The sequence below is a fragment of the Mizuhopecten yessoensis genome, unplaced genomic scaffold, assembly GCF_002113885.1.
Source record: "Mizuhopecten yessoensis strain PY_sf001 unplaced genomic scaffold, ASM211388v2 scaffold1579, whole genome shotgun sequence".
NCBI lineage: Eukaryota > Metazoa > Mollusca > Bivalvia > Pectinida > Pectinidae > Mizuhopecten > Mizuhopecten yessoensis.
In genome coordinates, this window is record NW_018404117.1 from 201,448 (window position 1) to 224,241 (window position 22,794).

The window sequence follows — 22,794 nt, forward strand, 5'->3', positions numbered from 1 at the left end:
AAGTCGTTCTACCAGAGTGGTGTGAGTCACCAACATTGAGTCGGAAACAAATTGTTTTGACAGAGTGTTGTGAGTCACCAACATTGAGTCGGAAACAAATTGTTTTGAAAGATTGGCGCGAGTCACCAACATTGAGTTAGGGGTTTGTTGTTTTGACAGAATGGTGTGAGTCACCAACATTGAGTCAGGGGTTTGTCCTTCTGACAGAGTGGTGTGAGTCACCAACATTGAGTCAGGGGTAAGTCGTTCTACCAGAGTGGTGTGAGTCACCAACATTGAGTCAGGGGTTAGTCATTCTGACAGAGGTGTGCAAGTCACCAGCATTGAGTTAGGGGTTTGTCATTCTGACAGAGGGTTGTGAGTCACCAACATTGAGTGGGAAACAAATTGTTTTGACAGCGTGGTGCGAGTCACCAACATTGAGTCAGGGGTTAGTCGTTTTGACAGAGTGGTGTGAGTCACCAACATTGAGTCGGAAACAAATTGTTTTGACAGAGTGGTGCGAGTCACCAACATTGAGTCAGGGGTAAGTCATTCTGACAGAGTGTTGTGAGTCACCAACATTGAGTCAGGGGTTAGTCATTCTGACAGAGTGGTGCGAGTCACCAACATTGAGTCAGGGGTTTGTCATTCTGATAGTGGTGTGAGTCACCAACATTGAGTCAGGGATTAGTCGTTCTGACGGAGTGGTGCGAGTCACCAACATTGAGTCAGGGGTTTGTTATTCTGACTTGTGTGCTGTACCCAGAATGTTGATTAAGACGTATCTTTAGTTTTTTTTTTTTTTGTAGCATTCCCAATGTTGATTAAACAGACATAAGGTGTGTACTTGTGTGCAGATCCGATAGATTTTTCACTTCGTTGTAAAACAATTCTCATTTATTTAACGCCCATATAATGAAAATCTCGATAGCACTCTCTACCAATCCTATATACCCTTTAACTTGTCACTTGATCAGACGCCGTCCGTCTGTCACTCCAACGTTTGTTGCATTCTCCTTACTGATGCATTTGTCACGTTGCGAGAAAGCTATAATTATGTGGGTCATTACCAAATATACTGTGTCCAACCTGGCCATTATCTATACACACAAATAGCGACCAGTGATTATAAGGGTGTGCTTACTGCCTAACCTACGATGTCATAAAGACTTCACTACACCGACAACATACATACTTTGTTAAGCTAGCATATATGTATATACTGCTAACAAAGTTTTTTTCATGGATTTTGCACATTTTATCAGATCTAAATACTGCCATTTTAGACCCAGCAAAAATAGTTTTTAATTCGTTTTAATGATATAACTAAGATGACTTTTTCAAAGATGTACCTGTTTAAGTGATATTACTACAAAAAGCAGCAAAGCTGTCATCTTTTGCATTCTGGGAGGGGAAGGGGGAGAGGGATTTTAATAGGACAATATTATTTGTCATTTCTACTGAACTTCAATAGATACAAGTGGGCTTATTACCAGGCATGGGTTTAATGCTGCATGGCTATTCTCCTTCATTACAAACTCGTCGAGCCTGAGCCTTACCTCCATTTCTAGCTGATAATCAACCATTATTGAAGGTGTTCAGATTTTAAGAAGTATTCCTACCTTTCTCACGGCAAAGGCTCGGATGACAATGTTTGGAAATTTCTGACAGCCAATATAGCGAACCCCAATCGGACCATACTTGTGTTCCACATCCAAATCTGAGGGCCAGAAACAAGGATGGCTCTGTAACAAAAAGGAAAAACAATATAAGACTGAGGGCCAAATTTATTGATTATAAACAAGGCATGACTCTAATCAGAGTATAATTTGTCAGTCAAAACTGGCTGGAAATAGCTCCCAGACTGAGATGCCTCAGAACGGTGAATGAGCTAAAATACGGGTGGCTCCCTTATATCTGTGGGTTTGAAATGGGGTGACTCCCATCAATTTGTGAGCTAGAAAGACAGATTGCTGCCATACATGTTTGTGGGTTTGAAACAGAGAAAGCATACATAGTTCTGTAGGATTAAAACAGGGATGATGTAATATCTGTAATGTAATAACTTCTCCATGTCAACAATGTAGCAAACCTGCCCTGCCATCTCTAAAATATTTCATAAAATCATTGTCTGAGAAAAGTAAAAACAGGAAATAAAACGCATTAACCATTTCACCCCTATGTAACTAATAAGAAGACTCTTATTATACATTGATATGGATGAGTTCATTGTAGTTCATTACAGTGGGTTAATCTGACTTACCCGTGAATATTTGACGTCATTGAGAACCACCAGGGACATGATCTTGTAGTCGTAAATGAGACGCCAAATGTCGTTGATTGTGTTTTGCATAGGCCACTGTGTGACGAGGAAGTTGTTTTCTTGATAATAACCCTGTACACACAAAATAAAGGAGACAGATTTATGCAAAATGGGTGCAAGTAAAGTATTATAGACTAGTCAATCAAAACAAATGTGACAAAATGGGCACATGTAGTATTATAGACTAGCCAATCAAAACAAGTGTGACAAAATAGGCACAGGTAGTATTATAGACTAGCCAATCAAAACAAGTGTGACAAAATAGGTGCAAGTAATTACATTGTATTATAGATTGACCAATCAAAATATTAACTTTGACAACAACCTGATACAAAATAGTTACAGGTAGAATCATGGATTGAATAATCAAAACAAATCTGACAACAGATTGATACAAAATAGGTACAGATGTGTATAGACTGACCAATTAAACAATTCAGTAATGTTCAGGTCTTCTAAATCCATCATGTGAATTTTTGGGGAAAAAAATCCATGGAAAGAAAAAAAATCCAGAACTATCAAAGATCAAATTTAGTGTAATATACAATTTTGTTTTCTTTCAAAATATAAAAGTTGATGCTTTTTCTATGATTTTGTGTGATTTTAATCGACATAGAAGTGTTCTGTAGATTATATGAATCTATATTTTGAAATAGATGAATACTCAAGAAATGAGTTTAACGTTCCCATGCGAAGAAGACACTTCATACCTATGCGATGATGAGTAATGTGCAAGCTCATAAACAGGTGAACTCACTTTAAGTCTGACAAAGAGTATAAAGACATAAAATGAAAAAAAAAATATCCTTGCAAATCTAACAGCTTACGATACCTTATCATTGTCAGATATATATACAGGTTTTCAAATGAGTGCTTGTTAGTTACCATGCTTTTCTAACTCAATTTAATTATGATGTTCATATTAAGTAAAACATTTGAGAATTAACTTTTACTGGTAGTTGACTAGATAAACATGATAACCATGCAATAATCATGAGTTTGGGTGCCTTTCTCTTCCACAACATTCACATTATATTTAAAGGACTGCCCTCATCCCACTTTGATCACGGGATGGGACGGGACGCGACGCGACGGACATGGGCAACACTTTATGCCCCCCCCCCATTTCATGGTGGGGCATAAAAATGTTTGCCTCTTGAAAATTCCTGTTTCTGATGGAAGATGCTGGTGCAAAGCCTTGTTACATGAAGTCCTAATTAAGGGCTGACCAGCTGACCAATGAAATCATGTCCAGGGGATTACCCAGCAGTGGGTAACCAAAAACGTTTACTAACTCCTAGCACCTATACTGGTTGTGGGAGAAATAACCTACCTATATCCTCACTTCCAATCACCATACTTACGTCAATAAACACTGCGTTGATGACACCGTACTTACGTCAATAAACACTGCGTTGATGAAGTCGGTTCCATTATCACTAGACTCGGACGTCAACAGGTACGGCCGAGCTCGTTCAGCTAGAATAATAACCACATCAGTCAAGTCTTGGTGGCTTAAATGTATATTAACGAAATTTGATGACAAAATTGCAAAATTTGCAATATTTCAACACATATAACATTAAATTTGTCTTCATCCAAAAAAGTCTTTTGAACTTTTCTGAAGGACGAAATAATAATATGATGATAACTAAAGATACCATTGAAACATGTCAGCTGATAGTAAGGTGGTAAATAAAACAAGGACATTTCATTTACTAGCTTTTAACGTACCAGACATGTGTTTAAATTGAACAAACAATTGACATGTATAGTTATGTACAACATTTGATTATCTACATCTTCTTCACTGATCATCACAACATATCATACAACATACAACATTTAAATATCAAATTACATCATAATAAAAAACAAGAGGTCCATGGGCCTTAACGGTCACCTGATATATTTAAACATAGAGTTGATTTTGTTTTTAACACAAACAGAAATATTATTCAGTGACAAAAAACAATAAAACCACCTTATTCAATATCTAGCATACAGATTTAAGACTAAAAAGTATTTGAAACTAGCACCTCTGATTCTAAACAAGGAATATGAAGAAATTTTAGCACACTGACTCCTTTGGGCCCCACCCTACAGCCCTTGGGGGTAGGGCTGGCTCAAAATTTTNCTGGGGGTCAGTCAGGGCTCATAGGTGCATACTATCAAACTGCTACCTAATACTGATAATGCTAACCCAAATTGAATTACTTCCAATGGAAATTAAACAAATGTTGGTCCAAAATGTGATTTCCCTATATAAACTATAGTGAAGTTTACCCCCTCCCCAGGGGGAAACGTGAGACCCCAGGGTCAAGAAATTCACAATTTTGGTAAAGCACCTTAAGACCCTTCCATCTATGAAGAGTATTTGATTCTATCACATCTGGGTTTTGAGAAGAAGATTTTTTTTTTTTTAGTCAATCTGACCCTTTTTGGCCCGCCCCTCAGGCCCCTGGGGGCAGGGACCAAACCGGCAACTCTTTTTGTTGACCTTTGGCTATGGAAGGTTTCTGCATTGGTTCAGGGGTTTTGGAGAAGAAGTCGAAAATGTAAATTGTTTACGGACGCACGACGGACGACGACGGACAAAAGGCGATCGCAATAAGTCACTTGAGACTTTGTCTCAGGTGACCTAATAAAAATTTGGCATGTGGGGTGGACTCAACTTAACACTTGCATTTTTTGTAGTACCATTCTTCCTCTTAGTTAAGGCAGTGAGTTTGTAGCAGTGCAGACAAAGTCTCACCGATTACTCCAAATTGTTTGCAGATTATTTGTGGCTGTGCAGACTTAGCAGCGACAGATTACCACAAAACTTGATTAATCGACTGGGTATATGCTATTGTATTTGTCCAGGTTATCCTGCGACAGCTACTGCATATAGGTGCAAAGGGTTTTGAACCAGATGTAGGCATTAGCTATGTGACTTACTTTTAAATGAATTATGTTCATAATTCCAAAATATATTCTATATATGAATATTTTTGGGGAAGTTTGAACGCCTCCCTCTTCGTATCCGAATGAAAACCAGGCCATAACTGGTATATTGTGCGAGTGATATAAGCTGAGTACCCCATATTGTACTCACGTGGGAGCAGCATAATGTCGCGGCTTTTTGTCCGATTTTCTGACCGGTGCCCTCCAGCACAATCTCCGATACTCAATCGTGTTGCAATGTTTTTTATTATCTGGAAAAAAAAAATCACAGATTCTAAAACATCTTATAATACTACAACACATTTATCTTATTTTATACAAAATTTTCAACCTTAACCAGAAATGTAAGGCACAGGCATCTTGAATACTGAAATGTATAGATGGCCATTTGAAGTACAGCATTTATAAATATTCCTTATGTATCACTCCCACAAAGTATCTACAAGGTCAATCACACAGACCTCAATCAACAAGGTCAACCACACAGACCTCAATCTACAAGGTCAATCACACAGACCTCAATCAACAAAGTCAATCACACAGACCTCAATCAACAAGGTCAACCACACAGACCTCGATCAACAAGGTCAACCACACAGACCTCAATCAAAAAGGCCAACCACACAGACCTCAATCAACAAGGTCAACCCCACAGACCTCAATCAACAAGGTCAACCACACAGACCCCAATCAACAAGGTCAACCACACAGACCTCAATCAAAAAGGCCAACCACACAGACCTCAATCAACAAGGTCAACCACACTGACCTCAATCAACAAGGTCAACCACACAGACCTCAATCTACAAGGACAACCACACAGACCTCAATCAACAAGGACAACCACACAGACCTAAATCAACAAGGTCAACCACACAGACCTCAATCAACAAGCTCAACCACACAGACCTCAATCAATCAGGGCAACCACACAGACCTCAATCAACAAGGTCAACCACACAAACCTCAATCAACAAGGTCAACCACACAGACCTCGATCAACAAGGTCAACCACACAGACCTCAATCAACAAGGACAACCACACAGACCTAAATCAACAAGGTCAACCACACAGACCTGAATCAACAAGGTCAACCACACAGACCTCAATCAACTAGGTCAACCACACAGACCTCAATCAACAAGGTCCACCACACAGACCTCAATCAACAAGGTCAATCACAAAGACCTCAATCAACAAGGTCAATCACACAGACCTCAATCAACAAAGTCAAGCACACAGACCTCAATCAACAAGGTCAACCACACTGACCTCAATCAACAAGGTCAACCACACAGACCTCGATCAACAAGGTCAATCACACAGACCTCAATCAACAAAGTCAATCACACAGACCTCAATCAACAAGGTCAAGCACACAGACCTCAATCAACAAGGTCAACCACACTGACCTCAATCAACAAGGTCAACCACACAGACCTCAATCTACAAGGACAACCACACAGACCTCAATCAACAAGGTCAACCCCACAGACCTCAATCAACAAGGTCAACCACACAGTCCTCAATCAACAAGGTCAACCGCACTGTCCTCAATCAACAAGGTCAACCACACAGACCTCAATCTACAAGGTCAATCACACAGACCTCAATCAACAAAGTCAATCACACAGACCTCAATCAACAAGGTCCACCACACAGACCTCAATCAACAAGGGCAACCACACAGACCTCAATCTACAAGGTCAATCACACAGACCTCCATCAACAAAGTCAATCACACAGACCTCAATCAACAAGGTCAAGCACACAGACCTCAATCAACAAGGTCAACCACACACACCTCAATCAACAAGGTCAACCACACAGACCTCAATCAACAAGCTCAACCACACAGACCTCAATCAATCAGGGCAACCACACAGACCTCAATCAACAAGGTCAACCACACTGACCTCAATCAACAAGGTCAACCACACAGACCTCAATCAACTAGGTCAACCACACAGACCTCAATCAACAAGGTCAACCACACAGACCTCAATCAACAAGGTCAACAACATAAAATTCAAGTTATAATCGCTGTTGTTTCCGTCAATCAGATGCCATGGTGGCCATCTTGAAACCCAAAACTTAAATATTAATCTTTTATTATAAAGTTTATCCCTATGTATTATTTCTCCTATAATCAAAAAGAAAGGCGCCACTACGGTTGTCACTGTAGTTCCCAATGAGCTAAAGAGAAGTTCCTTTTCAGGCCGAGTCAGTAACAAGGGACTCACCACTGTGACATCAACAAAAAATGGAAAGTCAGATCTTTCATAAGACTGGTTTCAATGTTTAAACAACATACTTGATGTTCTTTTTCAAATCCGTGAAGACGTGTACGAGGATCCTTGATAGCCAGTCTCTGGACCACTGCAGGGAGCTGTGCAGACGGCACCACTGTCGTCCCACATTGGATGTGCATAGCTGCAGCTTCGTAAATAAGGCGATATTGGTACTGTAACAAAAACGGTGTTTATGTTCAGGTGTATAAGCCTACCTAAACTAGACATTTCAGATTTCATTGTAAAAAGAGCCAAAAACAAATGCTACAGATCCATAACAATTATGGCAACCCCAGTTTATTCAGGTACCAAGAGGACCGAGTTCATCAGTGTTGAGAAAAGATGAGTTTACTCCAATATCAAAAATAACATACTGTAAAAACAGCCTGACAGGATACATCCCATGTCACTTTAGTAAAGATTCTGGTTTTGTCTTCTTTCAAAATTGCTTGTATCTAAATAATTACTGGCACTCTTATTGTTGCTGACTACAAGTATTGGGGGAAAATACAAATATAAAGACATTGCATTGCAAAACCTTTCCCTAGGTAAGTACTGTGATTGACATAATAAAAGTACCTGTTCTAATAAGAATGCTTCCCTTTTCCCAGGAATTCAAACACGTAACTTGACTTCTTATACAGTAGATTTCGCTTAATATCACTTCCCATTTGTCAGAGAAAAACATGATATTAACAGAAACATGACATAAACAGAATACATATTTTCTGACGTTTTTCATCCCTCAAAACCGGAAGTGAACTTAGTCAAATGCCTAAGTGTTGTGGCTCTACGAAGAAGAAAACTGTAGTAAACTCTGGAATTTTATTTATTCTGGATTTTATCACCCCCCTAATTATGTAAAATATGTTAGTTTTGAATACTCAATGATCCATTGAGGTTCTCAATGCTGAGATACTTACAAGTGTGCGGACCATATTTTTCCTGAACTTTCGTAGATGAAGAACTGTACTGTATATATCAATGCACCCTTCTCTTTCTAGCTGTTTGAGGCAGCAGTCGAGGGCGATGAACACAGCTGTCTTACCCCCACCACACCTGATAAAAACAGGTATCTATCTTTGTACAAACATCAAGTTCAAGGACAAAACAGATTTTAATAAATTATTATGATACAACCTCCAAAACAAATAGTGATTATAGACTGAATTAATATGTAAATGCAATTCTAAAAGGTCATTATAAGTCAAATGCAAAATCTACAGGTCAAGATCAAATACTAACATCTAGAGGTCAAGGTCACAATTATCTAAAGCTGAATATAACGGATTAAAATCATCAACAATCCAATTAAACTGAAGTTTGCAAGGTCACAATTATTATTAGAATATGACATTTCAGATCAGAGGGGACACAAAACCACTTATAAAGTTGACACCTAATCAAGTGACCTTGACATAACTTGAAATTATTCAAGATTGACACACTATGAAGTGAACTTGATTTTGAAATCTGTTATCAGTATAAGGGTAAGAGGGATCATAGTATGGAGACTGACCTGCAGTGAACAAGAATAGGACCTGTGACCCCCAGCATAAATGTATTAACACGACGGATACAGTCCAGAAGAAACCCTGGGTCTGTAGCCTCGTCATTAAAGCCCACCATCTCAAAGTGCTTGACACTCCTTTCCTCAGCTTCCCCATCCTGTAACCAAACGCATGTGTTAAACAAGTGGCTGATCATGTGTCAAAAGGCTATAATTACAAAGCGTACCAATACCACAGCCTGCCATTAAAAAGCCTTACATTACCAGTGTACCAGTATCACAGTGTACCAATACTATAGCCTGCCATTAAAAAGCCCAGCATTACCACAGTATACCAGTATCACAGTGTACCAATACGATAGCCTGCCATTAAAAAGCCTAACATTACCACGGTGTACCAATATCACAGTGTACCAATACCACAGCCTGCCATTAAAAAGCCTAAAATTACCACAGTGTACCAATATCACAGTGTACCAATACGATAGCCTGCCATTAAAAAGCCTAACATTACCACAGTGTACCAGTATCACAGTGTACCAATACCACAGCCTGCCATTAAAAAGCCTAAAATTACCACAGTGTACCAATATCACAGTGTACCAATACGATAGCCTGCCATTAAAACGCCTAACATTACCAGTGTACCAATATCATAGTGTACCAATACCACAGCCTGTCATTAAAAAGCCTAGCATTACCACAGTGTACAAATACCACAGTGTACCAACACGATAGCTTACCATTAAAAAGCCTAATATTACCACAGTGTACCAATATCATAGTGTACCAATACCACAGCCTGTCATTAAAAAGCCTAACATTACCACAGTGTACAAATACCACAGTGTACCAATACCACAGCTTGCCGTTAGAAAGCCTAACAAAACCAGTTTACCAATATCATAGCTTGCCATTAAAAAGCCTAAGAAAACCACAGTGTACCAATATCACAGTGTACCAATACCACAGCCTTAGAGCGACCGTTAAAAAGCCTAACAGTACCACAGCCTACCGTTAATAAGCCTAACAAAGCCAAAGTGTACCAATATCACAGTCTGCCATTAAAATGCCTGTCATATTGTACAAAACCTGCCAATAACACGACCTACCATTACTAAGCCTCTCAATACCACAGCCTATCAATGACACAAACTATCTTATAACACAGCACTACCATACAATTTAATGCCACTGCTTAGTATTTTTTTTAAATATATCATCCTGAAAAAAATCAACAAATTTTCATCCAACAAAACATGTCAATTTAGCATGAAAGTAGTGTATTAGCGACCATTGATGAAGTAGAAAATACAAACTCTGTTTAAACTAGTTCAATGATTACCCATTGGCTTTGTAATTGGAGCATGCCAACAATACAGGGTATTTATAGAGGAGAGTGGATCAAGGGACGCTTAGCATTAGTGAACAACAGAATAAAGGAGCATTCATTCTGACACATAGGACCATATCTTCCGTTTGTTTTTAACAAGTGAAAGCAAATCAGGAAAATTTAAATTGATGTGCTTTTGGATTCAAATAAAATACCCTTGCAGACAATAATTTGAAACCGAATTTACTGAAACAGGACTTAAATTACCGTGATGAATGTGAATGATTCAGCAGAGCGCTGTGTATTGCTCACTCTGTATCAAAGCGTGTGAACTCGTACATTTTTTTTTACGTAAAACGACTTCAATTTCCAGTCAGCAAATAGTCCTTATACAGAAAAGCTATTCCGTGTGGGTTTAAGTGTGTTGAAAAGAAGAACTAGCATTTAACAGTATCCTTAACTGTGGATTACAATAGCATACCCAATACCATTCACCGTGGATTACAATAACATACCCAATACCCTTCACCGTGGATTTAAATATCATCCCCAATACCCTTCATTGTGGATTACAATAACATACCCAACATCCTTCACCGTGGATTACAATAGCAAACCCAATATCATTCATTGTGGATTACAATAACATACCCAATACCCTTCACCATGGATTTAAATAGCATACCCAGTACCCTTCATTGTGGATTACAATAGCAAACCCAATACCCTTCACCTAGGATTACAAAAACATTACCAATACCCTTCACCATGGATTTAAATATCATACCCAATACCCTTCACTGTGGATTACAATAGCATACCCAATACCCTTCACCGTGTATTACAATAACATACCCAATACCCTTCACCGTGGATTACAATAACATACCCAATACCCTTCACCGTGGATTACAATAGCATACCCAATACCCTTCACTGTGGATTACAATAACATACCCAATACCCTTCATCTAGGATTACAATAACATTACCAATACCCTTCACCATGGATTTAAATATCATACCCAATACCCTTCACTGTGGATTACAATAGCATACCCAATACCCTTCACCGTGTATTACAATAACATACCCAATACCCTTCACCGTGGATTACAATAACATACCCAATACCCTTCACCGTGGATTACAATAGCATACCCAATACCCTTCACTGTGGATTACAATAACATACCCAATACCCTTCATCTAGGATTACAATAACATTACCAATACCCTTCACCATGGATTTAAATATCATACCCAATACCCTTCACTGTGGATTACAATAGCATACCCAATACCCTTCACCGTGTATTACAATAACATACCCAATACCCTTCACCGTGGATTACAATAACATACCCAATACCCTTCACCGTGGATTACAATAGCATACCCAATACCCTTCACTGTGGATTACAATAACATACCCAATACCCTTCATCTAGGATTACAATAACATTACCAATACCCTTCACCATGGATTTAAATATCATACCCAATACCCTTCACTGTGGATTACAATAGCATACCCAATACCCTTCACCGTGTATTACAATAACATACCCAATACCCTTCACCGTGGATTACAATAACATACCCAATACCCTTCACCGTGGATTACAATAGCATACCCAATACCCTTCACTGTGGATTACAATAACATACCCAATACCCTTCACCGAGGATTACAATAACATTACCAATACCCTTCACCATGGATTTAAATATCATACCCAATACCCTTCACTGTGGATTACAATAGCATACCCAATACCCTTCACCGTGTATTACAATAACATACCCAATACCCTTCACCGTGGATTACAATAACATACCCAATACCCTTCACCGTGGATTACAATAGCATACCCAATACCCTTCACTGTGGATTACAATAACATACCCAATACCCTTCACCGAGGATTTAAATATCATACCCAATACCTTTCACTGTGGATTTAAATATCATACCCAATATCCTTCACCGTGGATTACAATAACATACCCAATACCCTTCACTGTGGATTACAATAACATACCCAATACCCTTCACTGTGGATTTAAATATCATACCCAATACCCTTCACCGTGGATTACAATAACATACCCAATACTCTTCACCGTGGATTACAATAACATACCCAATACCCTTCACCGTGGATTTAAATATCATACCCAATATCCTTCACCATGAATTACAATCTGTCTTGTCAGATCCAGTAACAATTAATTGAAATCAAGTGAATAATGTCACCTTTGTTCTGCATAAAACTCAATTTTAATCACAGCATGCATATGCATTTATACAATCACTCAGAAAGCATCAAATTGATATTCACTTGCCTTAAAGCAATTCATAAATGTATAGATAGATTGAGAATGATCAAATATGTGTGGCCTTTGTGTACCCATATAATTTAATCAGAATTAGTGTGTCAAGCAAAAAAACTATTTTTTCATTCTGAACATTTAATTCCAATAAGGTAAAAATTACAAACATACATGAAATTATTACCACAGCATGAAGTAAATTAGCGCTACCAATTAATATCTAAAATTTGTATGATGCCTGCCAGTCATAAAGCTTTAGTTTCATTAAAATGCAATCCAGTAACATATATCTAGTGTTTTCTTGTAAAACAGTTTTAGTTTTATACTTCAAATTATACTTATTCAACTTGACTATTAAAAATATATATCACCTCAAAAATATCAGCATTGTAGTTGTTCAAAACTTCTTTAAATCAACATGTTGGTGCAATATTAAAGTGGAAATCTGTCATCAAGTTTTTCTTGACCACAGCTGATCCTTTTTAACCCAAAAAACCCCCGATAATTGACCTAGATTTCACCTGTTTTCTGATGACAAGAACCATAACGCAGACGTAAACCATATTGCACAGGCTTATTTACGATACTTGTGGGCCCAGTTTTATTACAGTACATCCTTCCACCATTGTTTAAAGTTACGAATAACTAGAACAACAGAATTATAATTTTATTTATCTGTATCTCTTTTATTGATTCGGCTAACGCCTGTACCTATACTTTTGTGTGACCAGCATGACACTGCCAACAGCTGCCCAGGTACAATGGACCTGTTCAATGTTTCTTTTGTGTGGTTTTTGTATTAGCAGGATTATCGCGGTCATGCAGTTCACTTTTATTGATTCGGATTGGGTAGAAATCATTATTTTTTATAAAACATAACCATGTCTACATATCACGCTGATTAAGTTTACCGAGGTCTGCGTAACTTTGGATGCTTTCGAGGGATCCAGGAATAAGCTAATCAGATATTTACCAGTACCTGACTGAGTACAAGTAAAATTTTAGTACATTGTAACGATTTATCCAACAAAATTTCAGCATTATAAAAGGTTTTGACATACATGAAAGACATTATTTAGAACTTCAGTAAACGACAAGTGTATTTGCAAATGATCAAGAACTGTTTCAGAACAGATAACGGACCACAATAAACGATTTAAAAAGTCCACCATCTAATGGCAGTGGGAATGAGCTCGAGATGTATTAACAAATTAAAACTAGAAATATGTCTGGAAGACATGACTGTGCTCGCAAATACTGAAGATTCCGCCTGCTAGAATCGGAACTTTGTTTTAGATTTTAGGCCTTGTGACTATAAATTCATGTATCTGAATGTAGCCACAGTGTCATAAGTTTCATTTGTATGGTAACAGGTTGTTTCGCCCTATATCCCGTTCGCCCTACAAATTTATATTTTTTATTTATACGCTAATATAATGATTAACATTTAAATATATCAACTAAAGTTATTGATGACTTTCTACATTGGTGTTAGGTATATTTCATGTCTAGTATGAGAGAGCGGAGTCAACTTTTTCACAGCTGCCGTTTGTCACACTTGCTTTAAAAAAAGACAAACACATTTTTTATGAAATCGATTTTAATGATATGCAAGACTTCGTAAGAAGACTTACTTTGTAACTTAAAACTACTAAAATTGAAAGAAAATACAAAACAATGTTTCTCCTTAATATTTTTGTTTTAGGGCGAAACAACCTAGTGCGAAACAACCTCGGGCGAACGGGATTGCTTCAAGTCATTTAAATGCTTAAAAATCGTGGCAAATACAGGCGCCGGTGTGATCTACCGCTTCAGCTCATCATGACCTAGCGTGTTCGACCGGACTGTTTGAGTTAAAATTTGATTTATTGCCTATCCACAATAAGTAGAACTTTGGTAAGGAGTATTTATACATTGTATATTTTTCTATTGATGATGACGTGAATGCATAAAGGTAAATTTTGCTAGAAACGTTTGCAAGCATCATGCACTGACCTTCATATCCGTACTGTATGCGCAGTGGCTTTTTGCGCATTTAAATTGAAACAGAACACAGATACACAGAGTAAGACAAATTTAATAGTGCGATCGCTCTGCTTGCACTAAAAACACTGTTGATGAAAATTCTTATCTCCACAGACAAATTTAATAGTGCAATCGCTCTGCTTGCACTAAAAATACACACTGTTGATGAAAATTCTTATCTCCACAACTACAAAAGTATTGTAATTCTTAAAGTGTCTTAAAAAGATTCATTGGTTTAAATGGTCACAACTGAATTTCACAAAACATATTCCGTTTCACATTTACGAAATTTAAATTTATTGGTAGAAAGCTATTATGATATAAATCAGCTTTCAGTTCACACTTTATATACAATATTTTGATAATTTAATTCACAAATGGGCAGGTTTTCAATTGGTTTAAAGTCTTTGCAACATTTCAGGTCATATTATGACAAATTATAACCATAGATAATGGGGCCAGCTGAGGGCCATTCTAAAATGTGCATTAGGGCCGTAACTTAAACATGGTGGCATGACATTCCACCAAGGAACCTGATCTGTAAGGGACATGCAGAGGGTTTGTAACAGCAGGCCAATTCTAATTTCTCAAAACCTGCAGGGGAGGTCTTAACTTGAAGAAGTGATGATAATTCTTTTTTTTTTTTTTTTAGATTTGAATAGGTAGGCAATATGGACCCTTTACAAAGGATAGACCTGGATATAATGGTTCTGTAAATAATAACTTAAATCATACAACTTCAGAAATTAACAAAACACAGTAAGAGGAACAGGAAGACACATTCCCAAAAATAGTTTATAGGATCATTCAAATTTGTTTTCTTGTGCAAATCAAAAGAAATTCCAAATTGATTTTGTTGCATAGTTTAAAATTAGCTTTTTCATTTTTTTTTAACCATTTTTTTTAATCGAAGGAAATAAAATTCATGTTGGTTAGGCCAAATAAAATTAATTACTTGGTTCTCAGGCCAATTTTTTTCAAAATAGATGCGGCAGGGCGGTAATTTTTTTCTCTCCATTTTACATCGTAAAAACGAGACGAGGGCGATTTTTTTTTTATTGTGTAGTTTGTAAAACGTTCATTGTGGACATTACCTTGTTTTTTTAAAGTTGTGTAGAGACCCGTCATAGAGCAAGCCTCCGAAAATCCCCCCACGATGTTCCAGACGCGAACCACCAACCCCCCCATTCCTTATTTGTACCGAAATGAGTGCCATTTGTACACAAGACTAATAAGTCATAATCATTTTAACGCTTGCGGGTATCTCAATCCTTACCTTCAGTCAAACGTTTTCGGGAATTGGGTGACTAACGAGTAAAAACGACATGCGGACCAATTTTCCGGATTTTTTTAAAAATGCCGGCTGGCGCATTCACGATTTTTTTTTTTATCACTTTCACGATAAAATCGGCAATGCGCACGGTGCCATGAAATGCGCGCGGTCCTGAGAACCAAGTAATCATTTTTTTTTTGGCCTTAATATAGCTTCCTCTGTTTAAGCCAGACTAGCACAAATTCAGTATGGCCGTGTCTTATGTTTTGTGAGCCAATATCACTCAATCAGGTACGGAAACAGATCCTCAGGAACGATAAGAAACTAATCAAATTGTGAAAACAATGAAACCATCGATCATGCGGGGATAAATACCTATGAGATAAGTCGTTTGATCTCATTACGTCAGTACTAACATCACTCTTACAGTTAATCTGTACATGTCAGCACTTTAATCCCGACGTCACAGGTATAGAGTAGACGATCTAAGTAATTAGCGTATATTACAACCTTTGAGGCAATAAAACACTCCTGGGACATGATTAAAATACTTCTACATACAACTGTTTATGTTTATTGAACTTAACTGATTGGTTTGCACCAAAGTTTTAGAATGACACCATTACAGTGTTACATGTGGGTAGAGTGAGGTTTGAATGAGGTTTGAGTGAGGTATGAGGGGGAGGACAAAACACGTGGGCCGGGGGTACAGTAAATTGAGTGAGATTTAACGGAAGAGGGGTTGTGGGGTTTGGGGGTATAGTGCTTTGAGTGAGGTATGAGGAGAGGACAAAACACGTGGGGCTGGGGAACAGTAAATTGAGTGAGGTCTAACAGAAGAGGTGTTGTGGGGTTTGGGGGTTTGGGGGTATAGTGGTTTGAGTGAGGTATGGGGGGGAAGGGGTGATACAGGGGCTAGGAAACAGTAAATTGAGTGAGATCTAATGGAAGAGGTGTTGTGGGGTTTGGGGGTATAGTGCTTTGAGTGAGGTATGAGGAGAGGACAAAACACGTGGGGCGGGGGTACAGTAAATTGAGCGAGATCTAACGGAAAGGTGTTGTGGGGTTTGGGGGTTTGGGGGTATAGTGGTTTAAATGAGGTATGAGGGGGAGGACAAAACACGTGGGGCGGGGGTACAGTAAATTGAGTGAAATCTAACGAAAAGGAGTTGTTGGGTTAGGGGGTTTGGGGTTATAGTGGTTTGAGTGAGGTATGATGGGGAGGACAAAACACGTGGGGCTGGGGAACAGGAAATTGAGTGAGATCTAACAGAAGAGGTGTTGTGGGGTTTGGGGGTTTGGGGGTATACTGGTTTGAGTGAGGTATGTATAAGGGGGTGGGGGATGACACAGGGGTAGTGAATTGAGAGAGATCTGACGGAAGGGGTGTTGTAGGGTTTGGGGGTAAAGTGGTTTGAGTGAGGTATGAGGGGANTACAGTAAATTGAGTGAGATCTAACGGAAGAGGTGTTGTGGGGTTTGGGGGTATAGTGGTTTGAGTGAGGTATGGGGGGTGGGGGTGATACAGGGGCTAGGATACAGTAAATTGAGTGAGATATAACAGAAAAGGTGTTGTGGGGTTTGGGGGTATAGTGGTTTGAGTGAGGTATTGGGGGGGGGNGTATAGTGGTTTGAGTGAGGTACGTATAAGGGGGTGGGGGATGACACAGGGGTAGTGAATTGAGAGAGATCTGACGGAAGGGGTGTTGTAGGGTTTGGGGGTAAAGTGGTTTGAGTGAGGTATGAGGGGAAGAGTTATATAATGGTTCTGGATTGAGTAAAGCTGGCGTGTGGGTGTAAAATCCATTAAGGACATTGAATTGTGGACATCTAAAACTTAAATACAATTGATTCAACATTAATTCTCAGACAATTGAGTTTTCATACCGAAAGGATGTTGAAATAGTTTTACTTTTCAGACACATTCCACCTGAAATATAACGCTTATGAAAATATGATTGTAATGTTAAAATCTTTAGTTTTATTTTTGTTTTACTGCACTGTCAAATATACAAAAAAAATATAAAACAATAAAATTTTCCAGTTCTAAACTACGGAAATTACCCTGTAATAGCGGGCAACTCCATAAGTCTTTGGAAGTGTTATTGATTTACAACAGAGTTTTGTCATAATCCCAAGTATAAATACATTTCAGAATGTAAGCCAATGGTTAACCTGTATTTGTATATGTCAAAGAATTATTTTCCTGCTGTGTACATTCAAAACACTATGCCAGTCCTGTGTATTTACCTGAAAATGTATTATTGAATGGTTTTTAATAACAGGTACTGAAACATTCTAGAACTGTTTGTTCTCTCTGGTGTTTTTTTTTATAAATGAAACCTGTTGTGTTTACAGAACCTCATTATGAAAAATTGCTGAGCCAGAGTTAAATAAATCCATCGATCGGTTGACTTTTGTGGCCCTCAATGTTGACTAGAGGAGCTAACACAAACATGGAATCGTATTTTTATGCGACACCTTTGTGGGGATCTATGACCTTTTTTACCCATGCCATTGTGTTGTTATGGTAACTATAGCTGACACGCAACTCTTTAGTTATAAATCTCATTTAGAGAACTGTAAATGGTCCTTCTACAGATTTAACACTGTATATTCAAACAAAAATAATTTTTCTAAAAGTTATATTATGTAAGTCCCCAGACACCTTGGTTATAAAGCTGGGAGCTAAATCTGCAATATTATATAATGAGACTTTCTGTTCTTTTACTCCTGAACAAGGCCCAAGCCTGAGCCATCCGCGTTCTTACACACTCCCATATTGTATATGTATTCCTCACAACACACAAATGGTTGATCAGAAAATGTTAAAAACATTCTGCTGATACACATTTTCTTACCCGTTTTATTCGGAAGTTACGGATGGTAAGTTGAGCAATCTCCATGGTGGAGTCGAGCCAAATGTGGATGTCGCCATGGCGAACATACTTCTGCATACTAAACACATCTCCCCAGTATTTGTCGCATTGTTGCTGTAAATACAGAAAACAGATGTCATTAATCTTTTCATATCTCATCTTGTGACTAGATCACTTCAATCCATTCATCCCGAATCTCATGTTATCCAAACTTCTTATCACAAATTTTACATTTTCTCATGCAATCTCATAAACATTCAAATGTCAATCTCATGAATGTGCATTCCCATGTTGTAAGTGTATCTTATAAAATTAAAAATTCTTCATCTCATCAACAACAAATGATTTGTGAACACAACACTGCAAACGAGACTATATATCGAGTGAGACTATATATCGCGAGTGAGACAATATATTGAGTGAGACTATATATTGAGTGAGACTGTATATCGCGAGTGAGACTATATATCGAGTGAGACTATATATCGCGAGTGAGACAATGTATTTTGTGAGACTTTTAATATATCGCGAGTGAGACAATATATTGAGTGAGACTATATATCGCGAGCGAGACTATATATCGAGCGAGACTATATATTGAGTGAGACTATATTTTGAGTGAGACTATATATCGCGAACGAGACTATATATTGAGTGAGACTATATATCGCGAGTGAGACCATATATCGCGAGTGAGACAATATATTGAGTGAGACTATATATCGCGAGCGAGACTATATATCGAGCGAGACTATATATTGAGTGAGACTATATTTTGAGTGAGACCATATATCGCGAGTGAGACTATATATATTGAGTGAGACTATATATATCAAGTGAGACCATATATCGCGAGTGAGACCATATATCGCGAGTGAGACTGTATATCGCGAGTGAGACTATATATCGCTGTTATTACTGGTGTAAAGTGCTCTCTGTATGTTTTAACTAGTGATGTATTACAACAGGTAGTAAGTATAATACTACATCACTGTTCAGCATTAATTTTGTTTTCAGGCATCATATACATTGTATACTGGATTTGACATAATAAGGGTGATGACATGGGTAAAGGATGAGTGGCGTGCCTTTTTAATCAGACATGCTCTCCCAAAACAACATATACCTTGTCATTTGAATATTTGCTCACCACAGCCGACACATGAAGTATTCTCTTCATCCTATTCCCATTATGATTTTCCCAGTAATAAAGCAATTAATCATTGAATGATTCTAAAGGTCACTGTATCTGCAGATAATATAATATGGCAGCTTTGTTTTTATTCAATACACTCATATTTATACAGTGCCATTTTGTGAGAGGTGGCATAATTCATAAAACCAACCTGATGACTTCAGAGAACTTCCAAAATTCTGAAAATGGTAATTAGAGAAGGTGCCCTTATTATGTCAAATAAGGTATCTGGAGTAACTAGATCAATATCTGTTCATTAACACACGTGCTTCAGCTAAAAAATAACACTTTACGTAATTTAAACTTTAAAGAAGCCTAAGAAAACACATGTTGAACAGTAAGATTTGACTAGTGTTTAAGTGAATATATATAACGGTGACAAATAAAACATCTGTCTGCCTAAAGAAGCCAAAGGAAGGCCGTTGAGGCCTAGCGGTTAGTCTTGGATAGTTATTATCTTATTATATATAATATATATCATCAGCCCATGCCTTGTAATAAGCCCACCCTTTAGCCGACACCTTAACGGAGGTGAAAGCAAATAATATTTCAGTGTATTTCAATACATTTTATTTACAGATTCGATGAGGAAAACTGAAGTAAACAAATAGATAAATAAATATGACTATCAAATTTGACTGCTTTCTGATTAGCTTACTTAGTCAACAGAATGTTTGGCTTGTCCATTATAAATCTAGTCATGACAAATGGGAAGTCCATTTTTTGTCACTATAGCAACATTCAAGCAGAGTTAGCCTTTTACGTCGATCCATTTTCATGTCTGGACTTGTCAATTTTAAATTACTAACTAGAAACCTATTGTGAAAAAATATCAAATAACAAATTTCTTGACTTTTATCTGGTGAATTCCAGTATGGAACAATATTCTATAATTGTTTTATATTTTTATAATCAATATTTGTTTATTACCAAGATACATTAAATTTGGTAATGATCAAACCTCAAAATATGATAATAAAAAATCATGGTGTCCACAGTAAAAGTCAACCATAAATCTGTATTTATAACCAATATCAACAATAAACACTTCAAAATATCAATCTTAGTATAAAGTGATGCTATCTGACACCTGTATAAACAGAATTGAATATTTATAGAAGACATGTATACATTTATGTATGATTGGTGTTTAATCCTTAACTTAATTAAGTTTCAAAGTTTAAAGAAAACTTATGATGGACTATCTGTGTTAATAAGACTGTAGTGCTGCAGTAAAAAGGGGCAATAACTCTGTCAATATCACAGTAAAGATAGAAAACCCTTCCACAACTTAAACACATGATAGTTACAGGTTAATACATTAAATCTTAGGGAATTTAGGCTGAATATATAAGACTTAAAATATTCTGACAAAATTGTGTTTAGGGATTGATAGATTGACAAACAGTTTTATTGAGAAGAAATATAATAAACAGAACCTGTGCTTAAATATTTGATATAAATGTCTAGTGTCTTAAAACAAAAGTTATTTTTGTATTCAAAAATTACACAAAGGATTCTTTTGAAAACTCTGTTGACGTAGATGTTTTATGATGTAATTTATCCTAAAAAGAAAGCGGAACAAAACTGTGTGGTTACAAAAAATGGATGGAAGGGTAATTGTATTTTATGCTGCCACTCAGAATGATGTATGTCTGTGTGGGAGGCAATTTAGAAATTGCACACCATTATTCATTTCAAACTCCCCCAACTCAATTTTGACACCAGATAATCACAATTACAAGTCACATTTATAGATCAAACTAATTCATTTTTACAGAAGTGCAGATAAAATACATTTCAATTTTCCAACTGCTGAACATTTCAATTAACAAATTCGACAAATTTTATAAATATATTATTTAATCATTATTTCCATATTCTGAACAAAAATATCAATGAAATTATTCATAAATATTATTAAGATAGAAAGAATTCCTATTTTTAGGTTGTGCTACTACAAAACCTGTTTGATACATTAATAAGTATTAGTATATCGGTTCAGATAGCATTGGCTGTTACTTTTTCAAGTTCAATATTTGATCTAATTGAATTTTATTATCAATAACGTTTGGCGTTCTTCGACATTAAAGACATGACTTCAAAACAACGAAAACTTAAACAACAACAAAAGCGACAACAATGATCACAACACCTGTTCCAACTATAACATGTGTGAAATGAGTGAGGGATATAATCACAGAACTTACAACAGCAAATCAGGATACAATTCAAACCTATCAAATTATTATATGATAAATAATATGAACAAAAAAAGCATCATTACCAATGAACTTAAAACAGACATTCTTGGTAACATTCTGATCTCTCAAAATACAAATGTTATTACCGGTAGTTCCAGTGGCTTAACTTAAAATCCCTCCACTTTAAGTCTAATGAAATTATCAAATATCTCCAAATGTAAAATATATGCAAATGTTTCTATCAATTTTTTAAGTAATGTATCTCCCTTTAAATATGCTTTCTTATGTCTTTGAAATGTTAAATTCCCAAATTATTGCAAAAAAAGGGATAAAATATATTTTATATATATAATTTATTCACTCAATATCTAAATAATTGGCTTATTAAATTGACAATATCCCTGCTTTTGTCTTTAATTTATGATTTCTGAGGCGCATACTAGCTCCTGCAGAAACATCTTAAACTTGACCTTATACTGACTGGACCTGTTGTTA

At 37.0% G+C, this 22,794-nt stretch overlaps 1 protein-coding gene across 2 annotated transcripts in view; it reads right to left on the bottom strand.

The window, feature by feature from the left end:
• LOC110465330 (receptor-type tyrosine-protein phosphatase epsilon-like) overlaps nucleotides 1–22,794 on the bottom strand; it is a 222,920-nt gene that overhangs the window by 26,409 nt on the left and 173,717 nt on the right. For both annotated transcript variants that reach the window (XM_021521082.1, XM_021521073.1), the window contains exons 11-18: nucleotides 18,883–19,014; nucleotides 9,063–9,211; nucleotides 8,467–8,602; nucleotides 7,567–7,716; nucleotides 5,403–5,502; nucleotides 3,705–3,784; nucleotides 2,246–2,377; nucleotides 1,605–1,727 (exon numbers count right to left, since the gene is read on the bottom strand). In XM_021521082.1, the coding sequence (XP_021376757.1) occupies nucleotides 1,605–1,727; nucleotides 2,246–2,377; nucleotides 3,705–3,784; nucleotides 5,403–5,502; nucleotides 7,567–7,716; nucleotides 8,467–8,602; nucleotides 9,063–9,211; nucleotides 18,883–19,014 (1,002 nt within the window). The remainder of the gene's footprint in view (nucleotides 1–1,604; nucleotides 1,728–2,245; nucleotides 2,378–3,704; nucleotides 3,785–5,402; nucleotides 5,503–7,566; nucleotides 7,717–8,466; nucleotides 8,603–9,062; nucleotides 9,212–18,882; nucleotides 19,015–22,794) is intronic.